This window comes from Diplotaxodon limnothrissa, linkage group LG8 (assembly GCF_057381915.1).
Source record: "Diplotaxodon limnothrissa isolate DT_005_m linkage group LG8, D_limnothrissa_male_GT1.1, whole genome shotgun sequence".
NCBI classification, from domain to species: Eukaryota; Metazoa; Chordata; class Actinopteri; order Cichliformes; family Cichlidae; genus Diplotaxodon; species Diplotaxodon limnothrissa.
The window spans coordinates 24009931-24027350 of record NC_140603.1 but is presented as its reverse complement, the minus strand read 5'-3'; the positions used below and the strand labels follow the sequence as shown (position 1 = coordinate 24027350).

The following is a 17420-nucleotide window of genomic DNA, read 5'->3' as shown; positions in this document are numbered from 1 at the left end:
CACACATAAATCTTACATTTTGCTGACCTGGACATTTACATTGTATAGCCAGAAATGTTCCGGTAGTATTCATTTTCACATTAATGTTGTGCCATAACATAAAGTTGATCAAGTATTTTTTCAGTGTCAGGTAAAAGCAGGGATTTGTGTGATAGGGGCTGTAAGGCAGGGTTAGCTGGGTGTCTCATATGCTGTTGCTGAACTTGATGTTCTTGTGACAGCTTTAAATAAATGCTAGTTAGTGCATCTGATAGCACAGCAACTATCTGGCATTTTGACTAAGTTAAACTCGAAGATGTTCGGCTGGAGGGCAAAGGATCACATTACTGTTTTTACACAGCACAAAATGAAGAATTAAGTATAATATAAAACAATAGACAGTTTAATATCATCATCTGATATAATTTGTCATACTGCACCACCTTAAATATAAATGTACATTTTAATAATGTTTTAAATGTTGGAATTTTTCTATTGCGATAAGGAGCACTGAAAATAGTCATGAAGACTACTACACAAGTTTACCTCATAACTGGTTGAAACCAAACCTTTGATGCTGAATTTCACAATTTTGATGCTACACAATATGCGACAAATAACAATGTCATTTCCTTGCAGCTTTTGTTACGCTGGGGCTCTGAAACCACCACAGTAAAGTGGAGCAGAAATCACTGTTAAATATCTGATTTTTTTCTTCAGCTGTGGGTCTGTATTTCTGATGATGCTAAATAGATCACTAAATATAAGAAGTGAACACCTTACCAACCTGTACTCAATGGGACATTTGTTTTCTTCGGACTGATTGAAATGAATGACATTTATGAAAAAAATAAATAATACATAAGTTCTGTCTCTTTTAATGAATTCATATTTTATTTTACTTCAGCTGGTCCACCTTGAAACAAGAACTGACAAAAATACAGTGACTGCTGTGACATAAAAAATGAAGTAAGCCCTGTTGATTTTTTTTACCATTCTGGCCCAGTATCCGAACTTCTCTTCCTTCTCGTTACTGCTGAGCAGACTTATTGTTTTCCCAATCTTTCTCAGTTCATCTGAGACTTGTTCAAGACCAAGGGACACCTCTGTCAGCTTGTCGCTGCTTCTCTGCAAAAGTTTTGTTTTTACATTTTAAAGAAAGTTATCAACAAATTTAGGCCACTGACTGCTACTACATTTGACACAATGGTTTGTTTCCATTGTGACTGAAATAAAAGGGTTTTCTACTAATATACAAACAAACATCTTGATCTCTTTCTCTAAGTAATTTCTCAAATGCAAGCTCAATGATTTTTATACTTCACTTTAAATAAATAGCCCTTTAAAGTGTAGCTAAAGTCTCACCTTTTCAGTCACAGATTGTGTTTCATCGGCACTTTCATCACAAACAGATGCACAGTCACTGGATTTTATTCCTGGGAGGATATAAGACAAAATGATTAAGGGTACACAATTAAAATGATAGATTTAAATGGCATGTAAATGCTAATGTTAATGTGTGGGTATTTTAACCATAACTAAAGATAAACCTGTTTTCATGAGTTTAGATAATCTCACCTCTAACACAGAAGTTGGCTTTGCACCATTTGTCTCCACAATTTACACTCAGGTTTTGCTCTTCATCTGTCTCATTGTGATGGGCTGCAGAGTCTTTCTCAATCAGATACATCATCACAATAGTCTCCAGGAGGCTGAGCAGCATCAGGGTAAAAGTCCCAATGCAGTAGATAGCTGAGGAGAGCAGACTATGTCAGTAATGTAATTTATTAATGCATTCAGTCAAATAAACCCCACTTTGTTACCTATAAGTGGAACCTTTTTTGAAGTGCTGGGCAGAATGTCATTCAGAATAAGCTGCAACACTGTGACAGCGAGCAGGACAGTGACCTTGAAGCTGAGTTTCTCGCCTCCAGCATCTGGGATCAGGAAAGAGGCCAAGTCCAGAACCAAGAAGAAGAGCACTGGAGAAATGAAATTGGCAATGTAGAGGACTGACCTCCTTCTCATCGTGATCTGTGCAATAAAATATAATAATAATAATAATAATAATAATAAAGAATTCCTTATTGCCTTTTAGCTGTTGTTGGTTTCTTGTGCTGCCTGCAATTGTGTCTCCTCTAAGAACTTATCAAATATGACCAATAACTTATAATAACATAAAATAATGTTTGTAATACAAGGACAAATGCTTTGCTTTAAAGTTTTATTGGATACAGATGTGTTTTTTTTTTCCAGCATAGCAGGAGTAAACTTTGATAATCTTCTGTATGGAACAGCAAGTTTACAGTATAAGCCATGATGTGCTGAGGATGTGGTAAGTGGCTGCAGGCCTTTTTAGATTGTACTTAAAAGAGGGTTAGGAGGATAAAGAAATCTAGTACTTGTCCAATAAATGCTGTGTATGCTTCAGGGGGAACGAAACCACAAGGAAAACAACTTTTTTGCTGAGTTTTTAAAACCCTTTCAAAACAAACTGCAATTTTGTTTTCATTACAAATGTTATTAAAATGTGGCTAATGACTCAATTTCCACATCTGTGTTTCTGCTTTAACCTCCTAAGACCCAAACCCTTTCATGGCATGCATTTTTAATTTCTCTTTGCTATTTGGAAATCTTTGCAAAATTTAGTATTGTGGTCTAAACCTAAAATGTGATGTCCCAATATGTGGACGCCAGGACCTAAGAGGTTAAGAAGTACTTACCGTGTAAATAATTACAGTTTGATGTGGATACATAATGCTGGATTTGTTTGTGGCTGTCAAGTTCTCGAATGTCCACTCGTACTGGGTCCACATCATGCTGCGTGTCAAAGTTGTCATCGATTTATTGTTTTTGTTGTAAATTAATTCTATTTCATTATCTAAAATGGAATAGAAAAATAAATGTGAGCAGATGAACAAAGGACTATGTGTTATGATATTTCATGGTTTATATATATGAGAGTACGAAAAACACATGTAAGTAGAACTTGCTATTGACTCACCAGAATGCATGATAGACTTGAAGGAGATGTTGCACCTTTGAATGTCAAAGGGAAATTTGTAGACACGCATCCTGCAGGCAGTTGTCACCACCTGCTCATATGTGTATTCGACCACACCATACCATTGAATTAAGAGATAAGGACTTTTAGTCTCTTTGTCCTTGTCTGTCCTGTATGAGAGCAAATGAAAACAGATTACGGCACAAAATATGGTACGCACATATAGTGTAGCGCAGGGGTCTCAAACTCCAATCATCGAGGGCTGGTGTCCTGAAACTTTTCCATGTGTCCCTGCTGCAACACACCTAACGCCACCGGTGGTGTTGTTGTCCACGAACCGTCTAGTAGTGAGTATTTCTGATATTTACTCCAGACCCTTAGATGTAGAATCAAGAGAGTGAGTAGGGGTTGGCTGCTTTCAACATGGACGATTCGCCTGGTTTCAGCGTTCCTGGTCAGGATAGCAGCATTGACGATTGTGATTATGTTATGAACTCAAAGACTGAATTCGTTCCCTTGAAAATAATAGGGGTCATATTTCTGAACTGTTTAGCTCCAGTACTGAAATCACCAATCAGGAGACAGTCAACTCTGATGCTGTGATCTAGTTCTGCCGTTAACGATTATGTTTTTGCTTCTGTTTGTGTTAATTTGGCATCTGACTCTACTGAAAACCCTGTTGATTCAATGTCCAAGACTGTTTCTAGTGAGGGAAGATGGGGAGTTCTGAATATCATTCCAAAACCCACTGTGCTTTTCAACTAGCAGAGTCCAAAGAGACAGTAATCCCCTCTGAGGCTGTTAACTCTGTTTTTTGCGTGACTGAACTCGCTGCCTCCGAGTCTAGGATTAGTTCCAAAGCAACCAGAGAGTTGTGAGGACTTAAAGTGTTAACCCAGAGTCAGTCTGTACTTCAGGGAGAAATGTGAATGCAGCATCTGGGAGCTCAGGCTCCGATGAGTTTTCCTCTCCACCACATAACTAAATTTAACACATTTGCTTTGCAGTCATGTACACTTAATGTGTGCCCTGAAACCAAGCTATGGATGTTTAAATCATGTTTCTGTAGACAATCCTGTTGTGAAAGTTTCTCTCTCTGGGGGAAGGTTCAAGGATTATGGGGCACCATTTGTAAAGTGAAACATGCTGAAATTAACGGCAACATTTCTCCACATTTAGCTCAAAACCTTACAAAAACATGTTTTTTCCAGTCTTTTTTTTACAACATTTAGTAAAATATTTGTAACTTTTTATATTTAAAACAAAATTTTAAATGTTAAATCTAAGTGTTAAATATTGCTGCTTCACTTCTTGCCTACCAGCATGTCCAGCGATTTAGCTGAAAACATCGGAAGATCTGTTTTGTCGGCCATCCAAAGGTTCAGCAGTAGTTCACCCTCAGCAGCTACAGTCTCCACTTCACAATCGCCACAGCACCTGTACAGCTAAATCGCTAGGAAGGGAAGGAGCTGGCCCAAATGGTGGCCGAGCTGGCAGCCACACAGCAGGAGCAGGTGGTGGTGTTGCAGTGTTGGCGAGAAGAACTGCAGGACCAGGTCGAGTGCAGCATGCAAAGGATTTGGCGGCTCTGATCCAGTCCTGGTCAGCACCACGGCGACCCCCACTGATGTGCATGGGAGTGGAGGAGGTCTGGTCATTTCCGGCCCCCAGGATGCGACCAGCCAGGATGCAGCCTGTCCCCTCACCCATTCCCACTCCTTATGGGGGAGTGGCTGGGGCTCGGTAAGTGCCTGAACCCATCCCAGCTCCTCGAAAGAGGACCACGGAGCAGCCACCGTGTCGGCAACCTGCACAGCCAGAGACGGAGGAGGGTCCACGTCTGCCAGAGGTGGAGGAGCTGCGCAAGGGGCTTCTCCTGCTGGAGGCGGAGGCCACATGATTGGCCCCCAGACCAACCTCGTAACTGCCACCACTGAATGAACACATTCGTGTTGATGGGCAGGGGCCGGGGGTGCCGACGGTCTGGGCCAGTCCCCTCTCCTGATCGCGGGGGGGAGCAGGTTCGGCCGGATGGCTCCCCGGCCTCAGTTGGGCGATAGGTATGTGGTGGGGCGTGGTCAGCGGTCCTGCTGCTGGGGAGGTGAACGCACCTGCAGGGCATCCGCAATTACACCTCACCGGGTTAAAGGTTTCTAGGTCCTGGATTTCAGTGTAGTTGTTGATGTGAGTTGGGCTGTGAGCTGCAGAGCTGCAGCTGACTGAGCGTGTTTGTAGCAGCAAACTTGATAAGTGTTAATAAAGATGCTGAAAAGCATGTATGTGTGGACATGTCTGACGTGTCATTATTACAGTCATATTGTACTCTATCCATAGTTTTCAATCAGACTCACTACTCTGACATGCAAAATATTACTCCATTGTGACCACAAATAGACAGTTGGTAGTAATGTAGGACAAAGGTGGTTGTTTGTTCATCTGTCTTGGCTCGTCTATCCATGGAGGAAAAACAAAGATTTGAAGAGAAACTGAATTTTGGAGACTTGTGATCCATATTCTGTTCCAGCAGCTTTATTTAAATCCCTAAAAGTGGTGACTTCTCTCGCAGAGCTCCAGTTCAGTTCCAGTTATATACATTTTCGATCTGGATGGGTAAACAATGCCACCATGGAACAGGTGAAGTACAAGAACTTGTTCATCATTGAAGCAAAGGTAAGCACTACATAACTAGCTCAAACACATTAAATCTTACAGTTTGTTGACCTGGACATTTGCAGTGTGGAAAAGTGCCAGAAAGTCCACACAGAATTAATTTGTCACATTGATGTTGTGTATTGCAAGTAAAGTTATTCAAGTATTTTTTCAACGCCAGGTAAATCATTCCTACAGTTTAAATGAGAAACCCCTAACTGCCTGGGTTACTGTGGAGGAGCAGGGATGGTGCAATTTGGCCTAAGGCAGGGTTAGGAGAGGTGTGTTCATATGTTGATGCCATACTTTACATCCTTCTGGCAGCTGTAAATAAACACAAATTAGTGCATCTGATAGCACATAAACTACATCAACTATCTGGCGTTAAACTCAAACAAGTTCAACAAGTAGACGGCAAAGGACCACAGTGCTGTTTTTGCCTGCCAGGTTGGCATGTCCCAGTAGCTTTGACATCAGGTGAAAACTATGGATAGATTAAGAATGGGATGTCACTCAAGTTCATGTGTGTCAAGGCAGAAGAGTGAATACTTTTGGCAATATTTTGCATGCAGAACCAGTCCGGTGGCGACCTGCTCCACATCAGGTACACCAGCAGCTTATGCAAACCACCTGGTCACACTTTTTCACATGCCTTCAGGAGTACCCATCATTCACATCACACCCATACCTCACTGCTTTGGCAGGAGCCTTGTCTTTCTGTCCTCCTATTCTCCCACATGTCCCTTGAAGACCTGAGGAACAGCCTCTATGTGCTCCTGTCATGACTGTTCCTCTTAGCAGTGCTCCACCCTCTCTTCACTGTAATAGCTCTTCCACTTTATCCCCCTTTTTCACCATGGGTCACACTGATTCCACCAGACTTCCTTTACTCTCATGTGATATCTGACAGTGTATTCCAGATAGGATGGCCACTCAGATGCAGATATTTTGTTACTTAATAGGCTGTTGTTGCATATGGACAAGTGCCTTATGTGCTTTAAAAAAAAAGGGTGCTGAGGCTTAGTGGTAAATGTTTACATAAGTTGAGAACTTCTTGCGAAGTTCTCATGGTCACATTTCACGTTTTGATTTTTAAGCTGCCACTGGCTCTGCTTTTCTGGAAGTAAGAAAACTCACCTACTTGTCCTCCTTTATGCTGTTAGGTCTAGGCGATGCTTATTTGAAAAGGACTGAGGCAAATTGGAAAATTGTTCTGTGGTCAGACAAATTGAAATTGTATATTCTTTTTCTAAAATCATTGACACAGCATATTCTGGACTAAAGAGAACAAGGATGGGTTGTTGTCAGCACTCAACTCAAAACACCTGCGTGTGGTATGGAGGTGCATTAATGCCTATGAAACTGACAACTGGGAGGCACTTTACTAAAGCACACTGCAAAATACTTCAAAATAATATTCAACAGACAGACAGCTAGAACATCAAGGTTCTGTGAGGCTGAGATTTATAAGAGTGATGTTTAAAAGCACAATGTCAATATTTAAGTTAGCAGTTGTTAATTCTAACCTTGTCTTGGCTATATTCCTTTTCAGTTTGCAATTCATTTGATAAATTAAAAAATATATACTTAGTCTTCATCATTAGTGACTATATGTGCATCTGTAAGTGTGGGTGCGTTTCCATATAAAATTTACCTTTCTTCAATAGTTATATCTGGCATCCACAAATTTGCAGCAGGAAATGTTATATTTTCAAGTCCACAGAAATTATCTGGGTTCCAAGATATGAACTGATTCCACCAATGCTACACAGGATGGTGTGAAAGAGAAGAAAAAGATACAAGCAGAGAAAAACAGAAAGAAAGGATTAAAAGAAATGATTATAACACATTTGAATTTCAACAACGGAAAATTGTGTATTTCCAAGAGAATACTCACATATTGAACCCAAATGTAAGAAACAAGGCTCTGGTCAGTTTTCCTCTGTGAGCAAAGAAAACAAACATATTGTTAGTTCAGCCAGGCTTCAAAGTTGATTTTCCACATGTGGGGAAGGAAGGGTGAGCAAGTCCCCAAAAATAGTCAAATAAAAGTTATGAAAGATAGGAATAAAAAAATGTGTAAGAATGTGTAAACACTGAAAAAGTGTTTTAAAAGCTTAACACCCTTGATGTGTTGCACAGTTTAACACGTTGTGTGTGTTATTTTCAGAATCTACTTTTATGATACAGCATATAAACAAAAGTGGAGGCAGTACACTACAATGTTGACTGAATGTGGACGACAACATTTTCCAGTGGAAAAAGCTCATGATTTGTTTGTTTGTTTGTTTGTTTGTTTGTTTGTTTGTTTGTTTGTTTGTTTGTTTGTTTGTTTGTTTGTTTGTTTTAGAAGGGGACGTTTACAGATAAAAGAAAAAGAAACAAATATTCTGTCAGGTTTAATTAAAAAGAAAATACATAAATGTCAAAAAACTAAACAGTAAGGAAACTAATAGTCACACTGAAAACAAATCATGGAAAACAGAATTCAGAAGTCCAAAAAACACAAAACATTGGGTCAAAGACCCAGAACAATGACCTATTCATTATTTGAAAGGCAGCAACATTAGCCAGAACAACTTACCACATCTAAGATGGCTTTAACTCCCATAATATGGTATACGGGTGTAACATCACTGTAATTTTCCACAGGCCTTGTCATAATGTACATATCCTTGTCTTGGGTCAAGTTCAGGTGGTTAATAATGTCAACATATCTGCAGCTTTTAGTACTATTCTCTTCATTTTCTGAAATGATATAAAGACACATTGTCAATGAATATAAAAATGGTATAAAAACGCTAACTTTCATGCTCATCTTAAGCGCATCATAATCCATAAAAATTATGAACAGAATCGGTGACAAAGAGCAGCCCTGGCGGAGCCCATCAACCACCAGGAACGAGTCCGACTTACTGCCGGCTATGCGGATCAAGCTCTTGCAACAGTTGTATAAGGACTGAATGACCCGTAGCAATGGGCCAGACACCCCATACTCCCGGAGCACCCCCCACAGGACCCCCCGAGGGACACGGTCAAATGCCTTCTCCAAGTCCACAAAACACATGTAGACTGGCTGGGCAAACTCGCATGCACCCTCAAGTATCCTTGAGAGGATGAAATGCTGATCCAGTGTTCCACAACCAGGACGATGCTTTAAATATTTTAATTTTTTTATTGATACAGTATATAATGAAGTTGGGATCGAAAGCAATGATATGATGATCTTGGAAAAGCAAAATGTGTTTGGAACAACAGTGCATTCAGATCATAATTCTGATTGCATAAGCTGCCAGAGGGGATCTTAAAAAGAAAAAAAACTGAACCGTGGTCATTTCTATAAAGGCCTTAGTGTTGAACTGTTGTTGCAATATTTCACAGTAAATTAAACAGTAAATTTCACTGTTACATTTAGAGATTCTGTGCCTGAGTCCTGCTTTTTCCAAGCTGCACCTTGACAAAACCCTGCTTATCAATATAGCTATAATTTTATGCAACTATCTTCTCATAATATCCCATTAACTCATCTCACAATTCCCCTTCATTACAAATATTGATAAATTGCAGCCCCCAAATTTTTTTTGCAGAATTTTATTTGAAGCACTTCAGTTTCTTAGATTCTATGACTTGATTAAACAATACAGTGGCAGAAAAAAACATTTTAAAATGTATAAACTGAATTTCTGTGAACTGTTGAAGTGTTTGTTCATTACCTCTGGTAAAGGTCTCATTGAACATCTGTTGGTTATCTTCAGGCTCTATGCTGGAGGCATTTCCCCCTAGCAGAAAAAAGTACATTCAGTTCAATTTTATTTATACAGCACCAAATCACAACAGTCACCTCAATGCATTTTATGTTGTAAGGTATTGACACCACAATAATATAGAGAAAACCCCAACAATCAGATGACTGCCTTTGAGCAAGCACTTGGTAAGGCAGCAGTGGTAAGGAAAAACTCCTTTTCTGTCATGGCCCCCGTGTCTCACTGGCTGGTTCGGTGTTAGGCAACATGTTTATTTTTGTTTTGTTTTGTGCTCTCTCTCCCTCCCTCGCTCTCTCTCCTCTGTCTCTGCTCTTGCCTCTGGCCCACGCACCTGTGCTAATCATCACACCTGCCACTGATCTCCTGCAATCCTGAGCACTATTTAGAATGGCCGTTCTGTCCTACTCGTCGCTGGATTGTTGAGTAGCCTACGTTAGTCTACCCGGTCAAGCAGTATCTAAAACTGTGTGTTTACAAGTCAGTTTCTGATTGTGTTTCTTTGTAAATAGATTTTCCCTGGACCTGCTCCTGTAACCCTGTGTGATTGTTCCCAGGAGCAACTGAGTGGCAAAGCGTGCGGAGACATGAGTGACTGAAGAGGAGAGTGGTTTTGGAGAAGTGGAACATGTGTGTGGACATTCCCTTTTCCCTGTCACAACAGGTTAGGGGTGACGGAAGGAAGACAAGACAAAAGACACACTGCCATCAATAAATGCACAGCGGTGTATAAACATATAATAAAGAAAGAAACGCTCATAAACATCCTGTCTGGATTAGGTGACCCTAAGTCCTTCCAACGTTATGCTGCTATAAGTCTATGCTGCTGGGGGTTTCACATGCCACAGTATAAAACAACATTTTTTTGAAATTCAGGGATCTCAGTCTATATGGTTAGGAGGCATAACCATTGTGAATCTATTTCAAATACAACCAGGAACAGCCCTAAAAAAAAACCTACAAAATTACCTCCAGCAGGCTACAGCATCATGTGCATGTGTTTCTGAACTGTCAGGAAGAGACTTCATGCACATTACATGAACTCCTTGAGTGATTCCAATGGTCAAATGAAGGCCTCCTGACTCTTTACATCTATGACATGTGCTCAGTGCAAGTTGTGCCAATTGTCAATTAATTAACCAACATCACTTTAACAAAATTAGAAATGCTTGCTTCAGAGCCTCATTTTTAATTGCTTCAATTTCTCCCTTCTTGTGACTTTTATTTTGTATACAAGGACTTGAGATGTGAGGAGAGGAGTTGAAGAGGAATCAGGAATGTACAAACTGGAAAATAAGAAAGGAAGCAAGTCATTTTTTTTACGGTTGGGATCAGAGCCGTCACAAAGCTTAAGTTAACTAAGCACCAACTTACGGCAGCCAAGAGCAAATAACTTCCTAAAACATTTTTTCATTAATCATGATTTTTTTTTTTAATTGATTTTGCATGTGTGAGATATGATTCGGATATTATGGTATATATGGATATGAATATATTATGGGGAATGTTTTTGTGTCTGTATAATACTGAGCTTTAATTTTTATTAAAGTGATTCTCAGTCGGTCACTGTGGCAGGGTGTAGTGTCAGGAGAGGCTGGTTGTCACAGCCGGCAACCATAATTTAATCATGCCCACCCTATGGCATTTTCAAATGTATACGCTTTGGAGAGCGTTTTCCTTAACGAAAACGCCGTCTCAGCGAGGAAGGAAAGCCAAAAAAGAGAGAAAAAGATGGACATGGCCTTAAGGTTTTCCCCGCATGCCAGATCTCACTTCAACCCTTGACTTTACTCATTTTCCTTTTTCACACCTTGGCTCATGTAATGAGACGCATGATCAATAATGGGTAAATGATCTTAAGGGAGAACTCCCACAACAGACCTGGGACTCTCCACCATTTGGTTTTAGAATTAAAGAAGCTTCTCGGATGAAAGGTGAACCACCTTCAAGAATCTTACAGAATTTCAGTAGCTTTTCTTTCCAAGCACCTTAGAAAACTTTTATGATTGTGTTATAAGGATGAGCTTTGAAGTGGGCACAGGTGTTAGGTTTTGTAGTGTTAAAAGCTAACCTTGAACAGTCTTTTGAGGAGTTTAGCAAGTTTAAGACCAAGACATGTTTTTGACAAAGGATCCAACCCTAACACAGCGTCTTATCAGCTAATAAAGTGAGTTCAGCCCAGGATTCAAGGAGGCTTTCTGTAAAAAGGGAAAGACCATCTCTGAATCGAAGAGGAGGCATAAGGGTACATCTTTCACCATCTTACAATGCTGTTATTGCAGCCATTTCTCAAGTCTGTGAATGGTGCTGATCAGTTGTCTTTGATCAGTGGTTGTTGATCAATGTCATGAACATTTTCATATTAATGACCAAGAAATTGACCTCACAATTCATTGTTGGCCCATGGTGTTAGTTTCAGTCATTATGCAGATGTACTGTTTAAAAGGTTGAGGAAAACTGCATTTAGCTGAGACTAAAGAAGTCATTTGGATAAGTGATGAAACTTGAAAACGCTACATCCAAATAAACATAATCAACTTTTTGGGAGTCCTCCATGAAGTTTTCCATCCCTGAGAGAGTGAGTCAGAAGAGAGCGGCGAGCAAACCATCATGCAGCTCGGTTAGGCTCGTCTGTCCATTGGGAAGAGACAGATACCTAACTTCTGATGAGTGTTTCTACTGTGGAATGAGATGAAGTTTTGTCGAACTGCCTCGTGTGCCAGCAGGTTAAGCCCAGCAGTAACTTTAGAGATACTGGCGGGCACAATAAATGATGACATATGTAAAATGTAAGAAGTAGAGTTGGACCGATCCGATATTACTTATCGGTATCGGTCCATCTCTAGTAAGAAGTGCAAGTTTCATGTCCAATCTGTTTTCCTTTGTGGGTTTCATGAATAAGAAGGGTCAATTAAGGGCAGAGCCAGCCAAGGTCCAACCATTGGTTGAGTGAGTTCCTCTCAAAAGCAAACAACTTCAACACTTTTTGGGCTTTGCTCCTTTTTACCAACGATTTATTATTGGTGAGTATTTGGATTTTTGCGAGATTGCCTTGCTGTTCACCCACTTAGCTCCTCAAGGTTGCCTTCCACTGGGATAACTCGTTTTGACAAAGCTTCGACGCCCTGAAACAATGCTTCGCTTCTACTATGATCCTGGTTCATCCTGAGGAACCATCCTGGGCTCTCATTTTTTACTCAGTTTAGCTTTACCATAACCCAGGGGTGGGCAACTCCAGGCCTCAAAGGACGGTGTCCTGCAGGTTTTAGATGTGTCCTTGATCCAACACAGCTGATTCAAATGGCTAAATTACCTCCTCAACATGTCTTGAAGTTCTCCAGAGAGGTAATGAACTAATCATTTGATTCAGGTGTGTTGACCCAGGGTGATATCTAAAACCTGCAGGACACCGGCAGGTTTTAGATAGCAGGTTTTATAGGTTTTAATAACCTATAAACCAGGTTCTCTCAATGTGAAGCCTAATACTTTGTCTTGAAAATTTTCTTTCGATGAGTCTGTGAAGGAAGAGACCATTTTGCTTCCCTCATGTGTAATCCGATCCCTCACCCAAGAGATTAAGTCACTCATCCGGGATGTCCAGCAAGCAGAGCCAGAGTAGGAAATGGACCACCTAACTGTAACTATCTAACTTATCTGCCATTAAAGGTGAGGTTTTCAGTACTCTTGTGGACTGCAGATGATCCAGTTCCCCTTGATCAATCTCTGTCTGCCTCTGGCTCCTGGGAGCCATTATTTTGGATTCCCACCTTTATTTTCAAGTACATTTTGTGACACACACACATACACACTCCCCACTTGTCACTCTCTCCACCTCTCTCTCTCTCACACACATTAACATGAACGCACGCACACCACATAAAGATTGTTGATTTATGTACCTGTCCATTTTCACATTTTTGTGTTCCAGGTGCTGCATATTTTTGTTTTTTTTATTAAATAAGTTTTGAAGTGTTTTTTCATTACCTCTGGTAATAGTCTCATTGAGTGTCTGTTGGTCATCTTGCAGCTCTACGCTGGAGGCATTTCCCCCTGACAGAAAAAAGTACATTCAATTCAGTTTTATTTATATAGCACCAAATCACAGAACAACATTCACCTCAATGGACTTTAAATAATGACCCTACAATAATATAGAGAAAACCGCAACAATCAGGTGACCGCCTGTGAGCAAACACTTGGTGACACTGAATCAACCTAGGGACAGTCTACCTCAGCATTATGTGTAGAAAAAGACAAACAAACAAACAAAAAAACTGTCATATACATTTAATGTTTAGTCTGATTATCTCATAAAGATTTGCTGTAGTATGATATAATGATTTGATAAGGGACTAGTTGTGTTTTGACAAATGCATACAATTAAAACATTCTCGAGCAATTTTTAGCTGTTCCTCTCACAGATTTCATTCTTATTACAAGCAAAAACACTCAGTGTAAGTGTTTTTTAATTTCAAGTGTAATATGACATTTAACATGTGTAGCTATTCTGTCTTATTTTATCTTCATGAGATAAAGATTTATAGGTGTATCAATGCTTAGTAATCAGTATTATTAACAGTAATAAAGGGCCCGATGCTTGGTTGGGATAAAAGATTCTTTATGAAGGAAAGGAAACATTCCTTTTTTCAGCGAATGATCACTTCAGTGAGAAATTAAAATATGATGGGACAGGATGAAAACTAATTTCAATGTGCCAAACATTTAATTTCAGTTTTTTCCTATTTATAATTGCTGCTTTGGTGCTGAAGATATTTTTCATGACTTGTTATTTTAGATGCACGAAACAACATAGTAAAATCATGTTGGGCACAATTTAAAATGCAGTTTTGATAGTGCTTTTGAAGAATGTAGTTTAGCGCAAACCTATTGAATAATTTTTATATCATAACCTAAGCATGAGGAAAAACATAATCCAGAGAGAATCAACTTTTGAAAGTTTGGGGGGCGGAGCCCAAAGGAGGACGGGTTACTGATGTTATTGGTCACTTTGAAAGACACTTCAGGCTACATCATTAAACTGAGTTACACTGCAGCAGTGTTGTCTTAATTTGGAAAAAAAGATTGCCGAATTAATAATTAACAATTATTGTTTGCTGTGTAACAGTGGAAATCCTGACAACAATCACTGGATTACATTACTGCTGAAGAAACTGTTTAAATCAAAGGATTCTAAGGCAAGTTCTGAAGCCTCTGCACTGCTGTCCCTGTATTATATACTGTAGCTTTTGGGATTTAAAAAATAAAACATTTAAACAGCAAAATTTAAACCTGCCAACAAAAAGTTGCTCAATCTCCAGCAAGGACATGTTACAGCACATACTGTTGTGTTTTTGCTCGCAAGTTATTGTTCCCCTAAAAAGCTCCAGGGGATGAGGGAAAGTAACAAAAGGTTTCCAGGTTGAAAAAAGGAGACAGGGAGGTAAAATGGTTAAATTAACAGGTTTTATTAATGTTTCTATTAATAAAAGAAAGAAAACAACAAAACTGTTGATAAACTGAAAATAAGCCAAAAAGGGTCGATACCCAAATACACTCCTCTCTGCACAGAAGGAGCAATTAACCACCACACACATCGCTCACTAGCTGCAACCCAACAAGGCTTTCTGGCACTAGAGCTCACTTTTCTCTGGCCTTAAGTATTCTTAATTGCTGATGGGAGTCAGCTGTACAAAAAAGCTGGCTCCTAAGGCAGGAGATATGGCAGAAGACACCCACATAAGGTCAATTTCAGGAGGAGGGCCTGCTAGGGCCGCAATAGTTATGAAATAAAAATAATTCCATGTAAGTGCACTTGAATTCTCTGCACATCATTTATGATCAATATAAAGAAATGGAGGCAGGAGGGTAATTCATTCTTAACTTTACAAAATGCAAGAAAGAACGATCATTCCCCTCTGACCACTGCAGAATTTCCTGAACACTTCTTTTTTTTTCTCTTGAATACCTCTTAATAGGAATTAAGCATAACTTAATCTCTGTCTGTAGTTGTCATTAGGAATTAGTATTTGGATGTCCAATCATCCACAGCAGATTTAGAGGGCTGTAGAAACCACAATTTTGTAGGCAGGAAACAGATATTGCTTTTTATATACAAAGTGTATAATACTAAATCTTTACAAATATCAAAATCAGGTAAATGGCTAAATCTTGGACACAAAACACACACACATACACTACAAAAATTTGCAGGTACATAGATGACCAATCTTAATAAACTTTTCTAGAGCAAGAACGTTTCTTTTATTATATCCAAAACTTGTAATGCTCTGCTTTCTGGTTTCTCCTTATCTTTCATTTTTACAATTTAATTGTAAAAATGCACATTGCATCACATTTCTGAAATACGCATATTTGTATTGTGTTGGAAGCAGAGCAAGATTTTATAATTCAATTTATAATCCCTTGTGCCCACGAGAGATAGTACCCTGAGTGATGGCAGCACATAATATACATGTTGCAATCATCTTTTCTTCTTAACCAGAATAAAAGCCTTAAATGGTAAAGCAGCAGAAATTATAACCTGTATGAATTTTTAAAAATTCAAAAATTAAATGCACTTACCCATGAAGAAGAGCAGGAAGAAGAAACCTGTAATCATTGTGGCTTTGAAAGATCAGTGATGATCATCGCTCTCTCTGTGGGCAGGAGATGATTCCTGCTCTATTAATGTAATGGCCTAGAAGGGGGCAGGGCAAATATAAAGACCAATCATGGTTTTATCCCAATATCAATCCTAAGACCAGTGTCTTAGGCAATAGACAGAGCAATTAAACTAAGTGAAAATCTTAAATGCTACAGTTAAAAAGCTTGTGACCAGCATTGCATCATGTATCACACATACATAAGTGTCACAGTGGGGCCAAAAGTCTGACAAATCACAGGTTTGAAAATATAATATGAAGACAATTTTGTATAAAAACAAAAGTTAAATCATAAAATTTGGTTTGTCTCAATTTATATGCAAATGAGACCAAAATTGTTAGTCCCTATTTAAAAAAAGAAAAAGAAAACAAAAAAACAGGGTCAGTATTACTAGCCCCCTGAAAAAGTGGCAAACCACTGCTGTGCAATTATGTGCTTTAACTTCGTAATGCTCAAAGCTTGTAAAATCAAGTTAAACTTGAGGATTATCTTCCAGTTTACAATTAGTATAAAACAGCAAAAAACTGTTTTGAGGATGCATCAAGCTGACAACAAAAGAAATCAGTTTAGAAATAACTATTGATGCTCACAAAGCAGTAGATGGATATACTGTAAAAAGTTACACAGCATTTCCAAGTGTCAAGAACAGGAATGAGAAGAATCATCAAGAAATTCAAAGAGAGGCACACAGTACAAAAGAAGCCTGGCAAAGGTAGGAAGTCAAAATATTTTAAAGACTGGAAAGAAAACTAGTTAGAAGTATCTAAAAAAAAAACCCAGAACAACTGCCAAGGCACTAGTGAGTGACTTAACCATCTTGGGAACTGTAGTTTCAGAGAAGATCATCACTAAACCCAGCTAAGGACAGCCTTTATATTAAGCATACTGGAAGCATGTGCTTTGGGCAGATAGGATGAAACTAGAGCTCTTTGAAAATACTTACTAAACTACTACAGGGGACGGTGGAAGTTTAGTGATGCAATAGAACGTATAAAATGTGAATTGATTTTTATTATTAATATTATTGTTTCAAAATGATATGACAGATAACAAGCTTAGGCAACAAATGGACACTGACTTCTTGCACTTTATAAGAAGTAACTTGATATAAAAAAACAGGTTTTTTGGAAGAATCCAAACATATGACACATTAAGATGCTAAAGCATTTGACCATCGACAAATACAAGACTCATGTTCATTGTTTGTGTTAGATGTTGATGTAAAACAACACAATATCTAGGAAATCATTTACTGCACTGGCTCGGGTAAAATCAGGATGTGGGTAAATGCTTTTACATGTTTGCATCTTAATTTTAGCATATCGAGACTTTAGAAGTGGTTTGAGAGAGACCACAACAAGTGT

General features: G+C 39.0%; 1 protein-coding gene across 1 annotated transcript; it reads right to left on the bottom strand.

Annotated features, from left to right (window-relative positions):
* Nucleotides 1-882: 882 nt before the first annotated feature.
* LOC146626963 (5-hydroxytryptamine receptor 3A-like) lies at nt 883-16012 on the bottom strand. Its single transcript, XM_085361542.1, has 12 exons — nt 15976-16012; nt 13378-13443; nt 9346-9411; nt 8217-8380; nt 7530-7574; nt 7287-7396; nt 2984-3153; nt 2703-2860; nt 1803-2013; nt 1558-1731; nt 1345-1415; nt 883-1107 (listed from the first exon to the last, which is right to left on the bottom strand). The coding sequence occupies exons 1-12, from the start codon at nt 16010-16012 to the stop codon at nt 883-885; spliced, it is 1497 nt and encodes a 498-aa protein (XP_085217668.1).
* Nucleotides 16013-17420: the final 1408 nt, after the last annotated feature.